The sequence below is a fragment of the Staurois parvus genome, unplaced genomic scaffold (assembly GCF_062004578.1).
Source record: "Staurois parvus isolate SC_StPar_1 unplaced genomic scaffold, SC_StPar_1.0 ptg000978l, whole genome shotgun sequence".
Taxonomy (NCBI): Eukaryota; Metazoa; Chordata; class Amphibia; order Anura; family Ranidae; genus Staurois; species Staurois parvus.
Genome location: NW_028318774.1, coordinates 329,870 through 344,096, shown reverse-complemented (window position 1 = coordinate 344,096; position 14,227 = coordinate 329,870). Strand labels below are relative to the sequence as shown.

Here is a 14,227-nt window from a genome sequence, read left to right as displayed (position 1 = left end):
ATGCCATTATGTAAAGTATATGGGTTAGATAACTGTAACATGTTATCCTGACAGTTCAGCCTGCCAGTAGTGGGAGAAACTGCATGTTTGAATAGAAAAATATAAAAAGGTATGTACTCTCCAGCGCCTCAGGATATGCACAGCCAAAAGGGAAGCCAAGGTTACCAGGACAGCGACAACCAAAGGAAATGCTCCAGGGGTGCAGCCCTCCTCAGACAGGGAAATCAGCCACTAGATAGAGAATAAACAGGTGGAGCACACACCTAGTGCATTATCCACAGCTTGGTTGTGCTGAATGGAAAGTAAGAGCTTCGCTGTTGATGCCTCAACAGCGAAGCTCTTACTTTCCATTCATCATGCATCAGAGGTTGGTCATCAGCTCTGAGGAAAGGGATTTGTCCCCGAAACGTGTCAGCCATTTGACCGCACTGACAATGAGAACACCTTGCCTGCCGTTGTGGCCATTGTCATTTTTCTATGCTTTTTAGACACATGCTTTGTATGTTTTTATTATTTCACTCCTACAATAAACCTTGTATAATGCACTAGGTGTGTGCGCCACCTGTTTTCTCTCTATCTAGGAAAAATATAAAGCAATACGCTGATAATACACAAAAATCACATTGAAAATGATTTTTAGTCTCAGTAATGAAGTTGTTAACTACACTTTCTGTATGCTTGCTCGGGCTTCACTTTAAAGGTTTACAGAAATGTATATTTCAGCACAACCAAACTGTGCATTTCTAACTCAGCACTGCATATATTGCACAGAAATCGTTTGGTGCTGTAATAGACAAAAAGCTAAGCACACTGCCAGCTAATTTAAAATGAAAAAAAGTACTTAAAACGGAACTAAAATCCACAATACTTACCTCCACTTCAACAGTCTGGTCTCCTCCCCGGCTTCTTCCGGGTGCCAGTCTTTGGTCATATTGATTGACTGGTGTGAGATGTCACTTCTGCACATGTGCAAGAGTGACGCCATCCCAGCAGATGCCAGAATGTACAGTGAGCTGTGTATGCAGAGTTCAGTACACAATCTACCGAAGACTGTCAATAGGCAGGTAGGTTTGTTTTATTGCATGTCTTCTCTGCCACAAACAGCTTACCTGCTAGCAGTTTGAGGTGATTTTAGCTTTGCACTTGTGACTGAGTACTGTCTGTGTGCTCACAGGTTATTTTAAACCTTAGTTCCACTTTAAAATGACCTCATTTCATAAGCCAAATGCATGGCAAACATGGGTTGAATTCTGGACAAATTTTCTTTAGAAATTCAAAAATTTTGTGTGTTGTAATCCAATGGGGCCACCATTAATTTTGAAATTTGACCAACCAAGCCTTCAATTTCACATTGCTACAGAAAAGAATTTGTGGCTAAGAATTTTTTTCTTTCCAGGTCACAGCTCATGCTCATTTCTTCAATTACATTTCTCCCAGCATCGATTAGAATTTATTCATTTTTCAAAAAAATTTCCAACAAGCCTGATCACTCAAATTCAATGGTTGCTCGAAAACCGTCTGTTGCTGTGGCCCACTAATGCTGCAAAATTCAAATGAAAAATTCTCAGAAAAGATTTTCCAAAGAAAATTCTTTCAGAATTCAATCCATGTATGGCCAGTTTAAGACCCTTTTCACATGAAAGGTCCTATCAGATCAATCTGTCAGTTTTACAGGTGGACTTGATCAGATCCTCCATTCCCCCCTATGCACAGGCAGGTGTAAATGTGCTTGTATCCATTTACACCTGCCTACTTCCAATCCGATCCACTAAACCCCCCCAAAAAAAAACAAGGGGCTCCATTACCCTCTATCTAGGTTGATTGGATTAGAGGGGAGTCAGGTGTAAAAGGACAGTGGAGCCTGTTTACACCTGCCAATCCGTAGTCAGAGCAGCCTTGGTCCGTGTCCGCTCTCCATAAACTGAGCGGCACGGACCTGCCATCCACCCGCTTTACTGTGATCAGCAGGAGATCCTCTGCTGATTAAATTGGAGGCTACCCCATGTGAAAGGGGCCAAATAATAAATTCCAATAAAAGGAAAAAAAACAAAAACCAGTGCAAAACACCACCTTAAGGGCTCTCTCAGATGGGATGTACCTGTTTAGCAGATCCGCTTGCTGAATGGGGGATATTTACGCTGATCCCCGTTGAGCAAGCGGATGACAGCTCTGTGTTCCCTCCGCTACTACAGAGCTGCTTACTCTCCTCAATGGGCGGTCAGATGAAAACTGCCTGCCTGTCCGTTTTCATCTGATGGACGGAAGGGGAATAGGATCCCCATCCATCCATTTTTGGCAGATCAGATGTTGGCGGGTATAAACGGACACGTCCGTTTACACCCGCCACTCCATAGAGGTTCCGATGGGGCCCGCCTCAAACGAGCAGGCGGATCCAATCGGAATGTTCGTGTGAAAGAGCCCAAAACAGACAGCACTGCCATAAAATATAATAACGTGAGATTATATGCTTCAGGCATATGCCTGCTTTTTAAACCCCAGTCCACTGGCTGCAACAGTCACATCATGAGTGCTGTCTCAAGGGGTCCCAATTTATAAGGCTGAATATAGGCGGTGGAAATCAGCACTCTCTAATGAAAGTAGTGAGTGTCGGATCAGAGGTCTTGATCTAGCAATAATGTGCCTTAGGTAGATCATTTCCATATTCTTTATAAAGATTCTCAGCCTGGTCTTGTAGGTAGGTGCTCTCTGTACAAGTGATAATTGTGACAGAAACTGGAGAACTATTTAAGAAAACCATCCACCAATCAGAGTGAAGTAAAATGAGCCCATCCCCGCATTACATCATGGGGAGGGGCCAGGCTCATTTTACTTCACTCTGATTGGTGAATGATTTTCTTAAATAGTTCTCCAGTTTGTGTCACAATTTGTCACATACCTGATGAAGGGGTCCTGCGCGACTCTGAAACGTTGCCTTGCTGTAACTATGTGATCGTTCATTAAAACTTTGGGACCCATATTGGTGATCCTCGGTGTGCTGGTGACATCCTCCTTTACTCCTGCTGTCTGCCTCCTAGAGAGAGGGTTAGAGTGCCCTTACAGCGCTATTAAACTCCAAACCAAAATGTAATATATTGCATGCAGCTCACTAACGTGGTTTTATTAACTTTCTTGATTTAGGCTTTTTTTCCCCCTGTTTTCATCTGGTGATCTGACCAGTAACACACCTCCTGTATGAGAGTGCCTCCACTCTGGCTGAAGGAGCACAGTAGGGAAACACTTGGAATACAACATTGTGAGTCGGGGGGGGGGGGGGTGTTAATGCATCTGAATCTGTCAGTACAAATGACAAATTAAAGCCAAACTCCACTTCAAAAGCAACAATTGTTTTTCCTTTTGGGATAAAGGTTTTACATTAATAAAAGCTGATCTTTGTAAGTACCTCTGTTAGCGGTTAATGGTTTGTCTCACCTCTGTAACTGATACATTCTGCTGGAGAGCTTGTTCTTCTGAAAAATCACAGATATATTGCCCAGATCACTAGATGAAAATAAAAGGAAAGCCCCAAAAAAAGAAAATGAATGCAGCCATCCCATCTAAATTTGGTCATACATGAGTCAATTTTTTTTGTTCAAGAAGTGGGTTGAATAAAGGAAAATGACTCCATTGCTCCATCCACACAACTGATGTTGAGGGGGAATCTCTCCCATTGAGCTATTATGTTCTGACAATGGGGAGACTTTCTGGTCATCAAAATGCACAGATCAGCGAACATCTTCCAACAGGCGGCTTGCACACAAGTCAATTTATAGATGTACAATCAGCCTGCCCATACATGGATTAAAGTTCAGCTTGTCGCTTTTGAATCAGCCGAATTTCAACCTACGCATGGCTGGCCTTAGAAATTGTACGCTGCACTGTAATAAATATTTGCTTTTGGGGTTAATAGCACATTAAGCTGCTCTTTATGCAACATTCAAAAAAAAATATATGGAGCCTTCATTTTAAGGGGAAACCATACAGAAATGTAGTGAAGGTTGGTCTGAATAGTGAGCCTATTTGATCTATATACAGTGAAATTTGTCTTAAAAAGGTTTGGATTTCATGCACTAGCTGCGTAGGACAAAAAGCACACATAGGAAAAGAAACCCAAAATAAAACAAACAATTTAGTATGATGAGGCTTATTATTTCTTACTTATTTTACACAGCTAATTATAAAAAATTGACATTTAAAGAGAACCTGTTGTCAACAAAACTTTTTAGGATTGCTTTAAGCTTCCATTCTTAGATTCTCGGGTGGCCGCCTCAATCACAGTGGTGCTGAAGGAGTGCTACAGGCTGCATTCACATAGGCATTTAGCCACGGTGTGAATCCCAGTGGCAGGAAGCAAATGATTCCTACTAATAATGACAGCTGCGTGCAGATAGCAATGACAGGCCGTTGGCAGCCACAGCTATTCGTGCCGCTGGAATTTGCATCATGGCTAAATGACCGTGCAAATGCAGCCTAACCTGTACTGCCAGGATCTCAGTGAGCTGCTAGAATTCTGATAATGGCAGTGTCTCTCTAAAGGCTTGCAAGCCCAGTATTTATTCCCCTTAAAGTAGGCTGATTGTTCCATAGTTGCGCCTGAAACATAAGCAAACAAAAATATTTTCAAGAAAAACATCTTACTACAGCAAATGCAATGCCCGGTGTAGGACATTTTTTTCAGCTCAGTGACCCATTGATGTTGGTCAGCATAGCACACACTGCCCAGAGCTGATTAGTTATGCCTGCCAAGGCAAATGGCAAAACATTATCAAAAAGATGATACTGACGAACACGGTCAATATCTTGATTGATACAAATTCTTAGACGAGCAAGAGAATTGATATCAGTGCTTTGTCCTATGGGTTCTTCACTGCTCTTTTCAGAATGTGGAGTAGAGGTGACCACCTGTTCTTGAATGTCATGCTTTTCCTTCATATTATTTCTGGGTGTATTTGAGGTTTCCTTTGTCTCCATGTGGTCATCGGAAATCTCAACTACATGGTCAGATGTCGTCACCACTTCTTCCACAACTTTTTCTTCAGTTATAACCTCTACCATCTCTTCGTCACCCACAGACTGGTCTACTTCCACAACTGCATCCTCTACACCTGTGGAGGTTGTCACTACCAAGGTTTCTTGACCTTGCTCGTTAGAGGATGCCAAGATGTACATAGTATTATGATCTTCTGAAGGCTGACTTAACATGACTGTAGCTTCACGGCACTCACGAGGCAGGGCGGCAGTTATAATTGGGGGGACAACTGCAAATGCTCCAACAGATTCCACCAGGTCCTGTATACCAAAATCTTTATCGGTGATGACCCTGTCACCAGGTTCCAACAAATCCAAGATTCCAGATGACTTTGTGATGTCTCTTGTTGATGCACAGCCAGAGTACAGGGGACTTATAAATATCACAGCTCCATGGGGTGCTATGCCAAGCAAACCCTTATAAGACGCATGACTGTAATATATCTGGGAACTTGTGCTATCCGTATTACTTGTCTGCACTTTAATTTCGGCACAATGTAAGGTCACCCGGGCACGAGGATAGGAAGCTTTGAAGCACTCCGGCACATCTTGGCAATCGGTTTCACGGCTACGCCAAAGTGGTATCTCTCCAAGGACAAGGTATAAATAGTGAGCCCATGTGATAACAATCCTGGTAACCCTGTTTTGTGTCATGTTAAAGCGAACAGCTAAATCTCTATCATGGAATCCTTGCCGAACTTTACATAAAAACAAGAAGAACTGGTCAATCTGTGGCATGGTCTCATATTCCGCCACCGACTGCTTGTTGAAACCTGCATTTCCTTCCTGCTGGCATTGCTTCCATTTGTCAGAGCTACCTTCTGTTTCAGTCAATGTTGAAAACACAACTTTAAAGGTGGAATAATCTTTGAAGCCGGTGTAAAAATTAATAAGGCTTGGATCTGTGGAAAACCGCTCCAGGAAGAACATGTTTTTCTCCAAAGCGGCATTACGTTGCTGCAGCCTTGCTATTTCTTCACGAGCTGCATGCAGCATTTCTGTGTCTGTCATCGGGGGAAGGTCATAACAGTGGTCCAGAATGGACGCGGTTATATCCGCTGGCTGGGATGGCTTGCTATTCTGCACTGTGGGTTGTGATGGCAAAATGGGCTGAAGGGTGTTTTTTGCAGACCTAGTGACGTAAAAAGAAAAAAAAAAAAAAAAAAACAAAAAAAAAAAACACAATTGGCGTCAAACATTGTATATTTTTATTTATTCCACATAAAGCTGTATTTTAGATTACAGAATATGTTAGCTCAACATTTCATATTCCTGATATGTGCTTGCTGTACCATGTACTTGTGATAAAAAGTATCCCCTTCTCTTTGTATTATATAACTGGTGATCCTGGCATTTCCACCACTTTCCTATTTCAAATTGGCCATGCTAGGCCAATCCATCTATCACCATTCTATTTCTACCTCATATCTCAGCGCAGTCAAATTTTCTGACTGTGCTGGAAGTACAGCCTGCCGTGTCCTCCAATGGCCAAGATATGTGTTGGCTTGTTCCCCACTACAGAGCCATTCACTGGGAAGATCAGTGTACTGCTTTTTCTCCACCATCAGCTCTCCAAGCCCCTTAAAGAAAGTGTGTTTGTGTATATAAAATATACACACACACGCAAATGGTTTGCCTTTTATTTCTATGGTAAACTGAATGGGTTGTTGTTTTACAAGGTAAGGGTTCACATATACTTTATGAGAAATAAATGACCCTTGCAACCCTCCCGAGTCCCATCAACACTATTAGAATATTACGCTGGTACATTTGAGGTGATTTACCCAGAGTTCTTTTTTAAAGTAGACATCTGTTCCTCTGTGTGCTCATTTGTTGTCCACTGAAATATGCATGGCACACTATAGGGTTTGAGATTCCTTTTACCCGTCAACGTCTTTACAAAATCCGTTGGAAGAAAATGTTTAGAACACACCCTGGTGCAACTGGATATCTGGAAGAAGAAGAAAGATGTGTATTATAGTCCATGTTCTACAATACCTGTATTAATTTTTCTGGTACCAAAAAGCTTTTATTGGGAAAATTGGAGAGCATACAATGCGTAAACAGTAACAAAAACATAGTTAAAGATATAATATATTAGAGTGGTTCACCCACACAAGGATACGTGAATAGTAGAAAAAGTACAATATCAAAAAGTTGCTTGGAACCAAAGTGCTACACTGAAGTTCAGTAAGGATCACATACAAATCAAGATTAGAAAACATGGCATGGGTCGTGCAACCTAACCCCTATCAATATAAACGTGTGCATATTCAAGTGGGTGGTGGGGTGGCAGGAGCCACATGAGAGTTCCATCGCACACCTTGGGTGGCGGGAGGCCTACAGTTTCTAGATGATATAGAAGGTAAATAGTGGAAAGAGAAGAAAGAAGAGGGAGAAGAAGAAAAAAAAAAAAAAGGGGGGAGGGGGCAATAGAGATAAGGCAAGGTATGGGGGGGTCAAGGAGCGTTCCCCACAATGGATAAGTAGCCAGAAAGCATGCCCCTTTAAGACATGGGAGAGGCAATAATACAGTGCCCAATTAAAGATGGAGCAGCCTAATAGTGAAGCGAGAGACTGAGCTGTGGTCAAGCCATGGCTGCCAAATGGAGAAATTTGTTGTGTTTGTCCTCAAGCACCGCTGTCGTTTTTCTTTTATAAAGAATCCCTGGATCCTGCACCTTCTGAAAATTCAGAGACGGTGACTTCCACACATCAGCTACAGTCTGTTTCGTTGCCATAAAGGAGGACAAAACGAGGGCGCGTGATCGCTGTGGTACATCTTTGAGTCATCTATGGAGAAGGGCTTCACCAGGATTTTTCCGGATATTAAGATGTATGACTGAATAGATCATGTTATATACTCTGGACCATAAGTGACGAGATACTGGGCAAGACCACCAGATAAGAAACATGGTCCCTTCAGCCTTGCAGCCTCTGAAGAAAAGTGGGCTATAGTCGGGAACATATTTCGCTATATGGGCCGTGGTGAAATACCACCTCGTTAGGACCTTATATGCATTCTCTAGAGTTTGTATATTCTGGGAGCATTTCAAGATCGTCTGCCAAATCAGCGTGCAATCCGCTTCAGTTAGAGACTCACACAGGTCCTGTGCTCAAGCAGTACAATATGGAGGTAAAGGTGCAGAAGCGTGCCCTCGAATAGAGGAATAAATCGAAGACAAAGTTCCCTTCATTGTAGTTCTGGATTTACAGATAGACTTGAAGTTCGTCAGACTTAGGCCCCATGTACACGGGACACTACTGAACGATGGAAACTGACTGCTGGAAAACGTAGGTTAAAAAATGTCTGTTTAGCTGCGTTTGCATAACGCGTTTACGTTTATAAGCATATTTTAAAGATAAGCAAAAGAGAACCTCCCAAATGCCCAGAATGCCCTGAAAAGTGGTAAATTATTAACTATTTCAGACTGTTTCTGAGAAATACAGAGAGTAGAAGCAGAGACAGCAGTACGTGTTGAAATTAGCTTAGGATTGCGTTGCTCATTAACATTTCTTTTGTTTCCAAAGGTGGGAAAGGTGTCTGGTGGAGGGAGTCATTAAGGCCACCTGGCAGGGGGTCTTCATGAGGAATTTGAGGTGTGAATTGGTCATTACAATATGTGACAAGCTTGGTAGGAACATCCTGTGTTCAGTGTTTTGTCCATCTGAGTACCTTGAAAATGCTTTGCATGCATTTTTCATGATGAAAAAAGGCTCTGGACAGCATCAGGAACTGACAGAGTTAAAAAAAAATTTACAGATGCAAACGCTTATAAACGCGATTTACAAGCATTTGAAACGCTGATCAAATCGACTGCTGAACGCAAGTTTTCTGCGTTCAAAAAAACGACTGTAAAACGAAGATGTCTACACAGACACATAGGAAAACATTAGGGGGAGTTCAGGGGCTGCAGAAAAAAAATGCTGAACAGCTCCTAAACGTGAGTTTATCAGCTGCAGTGTACATGAGCCCTTAGGTGACCAGAGAAGTGAGAAAATGGTGCAATTGCAGGTAGCAGAGGAGTTTGTTAGAAGTGTGACGATTTTCCCTGAATTGTTGAAAAGTGATGAGGACTTTCACAGTCAGCATAAAATGGACAGTAGTAAAACCGTTAAACCTGCATTCTCATGGTGGGCCTTTATCCATTATTCCTGGGGGAAGAGGGTCAAACGAGGGGACATCAAACCCACAGAATACTTGCAGCTGTCCCAAACTCCCCAAGTGTGGGCCCTGTATTCATTTTTCATGTAGAGTGGACCTCTTAGTATCTTTATAAGACAGCATGAATAAATAGCTGGCAATTCTGAAGACGCAGTAACAGTGACATTTTTTAATGGGTTTGTTTACTATAAAGCAGGCCTCAGACTCCAAACCTTAGGCCCCGTGCACACGGGCGGACTTCGTCCCGATCAGCATTGGATATGTGAGCAGATTCCCCACTGATTGGAGCAGACTAGGCAGGTGACAGGTCCATGTCCGCTCAGTATATACAGAAACTGTTTACAACCGACTGCCCTCCGATCCACTCAACTTAGATGGAACAGACAGATCAATTTTTTTTTTTTTCTCCCCAGAGGACCAGATCAGATTGGAGGTAGGTAGGTGTAAACGTACACAAGTCCATTTACACCCGCCGCTCCATAGGGACATCCGATCAGGTCCACCTGAAAAAAATGACAGGGGCCTGACTCTGCCTAGGCTGAGAGGTGAAAATTTCTCCTGTGGACAGTAATCCCTCAAGGGTCTATACATACAATATTTGCTGCGTGATCGATTTTACAGCACTTACCTATCATTTTCAAAGAGGATTCGTCCATCACAATTCAAATCAAACAAGATTCACCAACAAACATACAGCACAGTACAGTACAGACATTCTATTTAACCTCTTGCCGCCCTGCCACTGTATATATACACGTGTGCAGGGCGGCACTGGGGGCGCAAAACCATGTTTTAAAACGGGTTCCGCGCTCCCGATGTTTTCGCAGGCAGTGGGCACGCGGTGACACCATTTGATCCCGGAGGGATCAATCATTCGATTTCAGCCAGTGATGACTGGCTGAAATCAGATGATCGGTCCCTGTCCTATCCTGTCCTGTGTTGACATTTACACAGGGCAGAATATGATGTCATTCTTCTCTGCCTGGACACATTCCGTTCCAGACAGTGAAGAAGACATCCAAACAGTGAGTAAAACAGCACATACCCACAGTTAGAACACACCTAGGACACATTTAACCCCCTGATCGCCCCCCCCCCAGTTAACCCCTTCACTGCCCTGTCACCAGTGTCACTGATCAGTGAATCGATTTTTACTGATCACTGTATCAGTGTCGCTGGCGACTTCCGATAGTGTTAGCACCCCTCCCAGATAGCGCCAGTTTGCCCGCTAGTACACCAGTAATCCAATTTAACCCCTTAATCTCTCCCCCCCCCCCCCCAGTTAACCCCTTCACTGCCCTGTCACCAGTGTCATTGATCAGTGAACCAATTTCTACTGATCACTGTATCAGTGTCGCTGGCGACTTCCAATAGTGTTAGCGCCCGTCCCAGATCGTGCCAGTTTGGCCGCCAGTACACCAGTAATCCCATTTAACCCCTTCACTGCCCTGTCACCAGTGTCATTGATTACAGTGAACAGATTTTTACTGATCACTGTATTAGTGTCACTGGTGACTTCCAATAGTGTTAGCGCCCCTCCCATATAGCGCCAGTTTGCCCGCTAATGCACGGGATTTTTTTTTACCAAAAACATGTAGCAGAATACATTTTGGCTTAAATTTATGACTAACTTTGAGTTTACGATATATTTTTTATAGCTGAAAGTAGAAAATATTGTTTTTTTTCAAAATTTTCGTGTTTTTTTTGTTTATAGCGCAAAAAATAAAAAGAACACAGATGATAAAATACCATCAAAAGAAAGCTATTTGTGTGAAAAAAAGGACGTAAATTTCATTTGGGTGCAGCATTGCATGACCGCGCAATTATCATCTGAATTAGTGCAGCGCCAAACAGCAAAAAAAGGCCTGGTCATTAAGGGGGGTAAATCCTCAGGAGCTCAAGTGGTTAAACAGAAATTGCCCATCAGCCACTGCAGTACACACAGTGAGAATACACACTGAAAATGATAGCTGAAGCAGTACAATAGACATCCAGCAAACATTCGCAAAAGTGCAAATCGAACAACTGCCATTTAAATGGTTGTACCATCTCTGAGCTGGTATCTCAGTCCAATAAGTTGGTGACCCTGGTTGATGCCTGAACAAAGATGGTGCCATCCCTCTTAAAAGAGAAGCAGATAAAGGCATTGCTAGGTGTAGTGTTGTGCTGTTAGAAGGAATATCTAGCAGTATGCCACGGAATGGGTGTAACCAGATGGCACCCATTTACATCCGTTCCAAAAGATCTGAACGTACAGGAGTCCTTTACAAAAATGGACAGGAATGGACTGAGATGGTAAATGGATGATCGTCCATAGAAATACACTGCTGTCCATTTTTCATCCATCAACCATGTGAAAGGGGGGGCTTAGACCTATCATTTAAGGCCTCTTTCCCACGGTCAGACTGTCAAGGACAGCAATGTTTTTCTTTGGACCAATGGATGTCAACGGATGATCATCTGTTTACCATCTGCATCTGCTCCGGTCCATTTTTTTTTTTTTTTTTAAAAGGGACAAGGTATGCCCAGATCCATTGAAATGGAATGGATATAAATGGAAGCCATCTGTTTACATCCATCCTGTTTATAGGCAAGAAGATTTTTTTGTTTATCCTTTTGTCACCTCTGATTGGTCTCCCCACCAACTGAGAACAGAAGCAGAAACGGATGAAGACTGATGTAACGTGAACTGAAGACTGATGTAACGTGAACTGAAGACTGATGTAACGTGAACTGAAGACTGATGTAAACTGAATGTGTCTTATCTTTGAAAAAATGTGACTAAACAGATAATGAGAGGTCTTAGAGGTATGGAGGAATCAATTGAATGATCAGATTGTTAAGTGTATGGCCACCTTTACACCTCCCATTGTTTTCGTCACAACAATCGATCGATCATACTGATACGTGTGTAGCCGCTCCTGCACCCCCCATCATTCTAGAGGTATGGAACAATCGATTGATCATATTGATACGTGTGTAGTCGCTCCTGCACCCCCCATCATTCTAGAGGTATGGATCAATCGACTGATCATACTGATACGAGTGTAGTCGCTCCTGCACCCCCCATCATTTTAGATGTATGGAACAATCGATTGATCATACCGATACGTGTGTAGTCGCTCCTGCACCCCCCCATCATTTTAGAGGTATGGAACAATCGATTGATCATACTGATACGTGTATAGTCGCTCCTGGACCCCCCGTTTTAGAGGTACGGAACAATCGATCGATCATACTGATACGTGTGTAGTCGCTCCTGCACCCCCCATCAGTTTAGAGGTACGGAACAAACGATTGTTCATATTGATACGTGTGTAGCCGCTCCTGGACCCCCCATCATTTTAGAGGTACGGAACAAACGATTGTTCATATTGATACGTGTGTAGTCGCTCCTGCACTCCCCATCATTTTAGAGGTATGGAACAATCGATTGATCATACTGATACGTGTCTAGCCGCTCCTGCACCCCCCATCATTCTAGAGGTATGGAACAATCGATTGATCATATTGATACGTGTGTAGTCGCTCCTGCACCCCCCATCGTTTTAGAGGTATAGATACTCAATTGATCATATTGATACGTGTGTAGTCGCTCCTGCACCCCCCATCATTCTAGAGGTATGGATCAATCGACTGATCATACTGATACGAGTGTAGTCGCTCCTGCACCCCCCATCATTTTAGATGTATGGAACAATCGATTGATCATACCGATACGTGTGTAGTCGCTCCTGCACCCCCCATCATTTTAGAGGTATGGAACAATCGATTGATCATACTGATACGTGTATAGTCGCTCCTGGACCCCCCGTTTTAGAGGTACGGAACAATCGATCGATCATATTGATACGTGTGTAGTCGCTCCTGCACCCCCCATCATTTTAGAGGTACGGAACAAACGATTGTTCATATTGGTACGTGTGTAGCCGCTCCTGGACCCCCCATCATTTTAGAGGTACGGAACAAACGATTGTTCATATTGATACGTGTGTAGTCGCTCCTGCACTCCCCATCATTTTAGAGGTATGGAACAATCGATTGATCATACTGATACGTGTCTAGCCGCTTCTGGACCCCCCATCATTTTAGAGGTATGGAGTAATCGATTGATCATACTGATACGTGTGTAGTCGTTCCTGCACCCTCCCCCCATCATTTTAGATGTATGGAACAATCGATTGATCATACTGATACGTGTGTAGTCGCTCCTGCACCCCCCATCGTTTTAGAGGCATGGAACAATCGATTGATCATATTGATACGTGTATGGCCACCGCCCATCACTCAATCACTTAGACCGATTGACAGATGGCATCGAGCACCCCTCCCCCACCATCCTATGACGGGCCCCTGTATAACACCCGGATTACCTTGAAGTTGGGCCCCGGCTCTCGGCGGATGCGGGTCAGCCAGGCACGGTGTCTCTGCGGCTCCACATGGAGGGCTGGGATTCTATGGAAGGAGATCTTCTTGTCTGCATTGTACCTGGCATCACTGTTACAGAAAGGGACACAGCAGTGATAGGCAGCCATGGGGGGGCCACCAGTCTAACACATGCCTGAGAGGGGACCCCCAGGTGGACCCTGTCCTGGGCTCTGTGCCTCACACTCTCCTGAACTGAATGACACCCAACCAGCAGGGTAAGCTGACCCTGACAACCCCCAACACTCACCAACACCAGCACACAGCCCTCTCCCCCCAAACCTTTCAAACTTGCCCGTCTCTGCGCAGTATTAGGCTTTCCGCCTCACTGCGCATGCGTTAACCAAGCAACTCAAACTTCCGCTTCCGTCTATGCGTGTCATGTGGGTGGGCGGTCAGAAAAGTCAGCGTTCCACCAGAGACGAGCTGACAGCGCGCATGCGTCCATGTGTGTCATGTGGGTGGTCGAGTAAGAAGTCTCCGCCTTCCACCAGAGACGAACTGACAGTGCGCATGCGTTCAAGTGTCATGTGTGTAGGCGGGGCAGGAAACACGATGTTCCACTAGCGAAGAGTTGACACTGCGCATGCGTATTACTTTCCCTACATTAAA

General features: G+C 43.7%; 1 protein-coding gene across 1 annotated transcript; it reads right to left on the bottom strand.

The window, feature by feature from the left end:
• Positions 1-4,125: 4,125 nt before the first annotated feature.
• On the bottom strand, positions 4,126-13,971 carry LOC149441497 (uncharacterized). The gene is made up of 3 exons (XM_089657221.1): positions 13,564-13,971; positions 6,810-6,976; positions 4,126-6,157 (listed from the first exon to the last, which is right to left on the bottom strand). The coding sequence occupies exons 1-3, from the start codon at positions 13,723-13,725 to the stop codon at positions 4,672-4,674; spliced, it is 1,815 nt and encodes a 604-aa protein (XP_089513347.1). The 5' UTR covers positions 13,726-13,971; the 3' UTR covers positions 4,126-4,671.
• Positions 13,972-14,227: the final 256 nt, after the last annotated feature.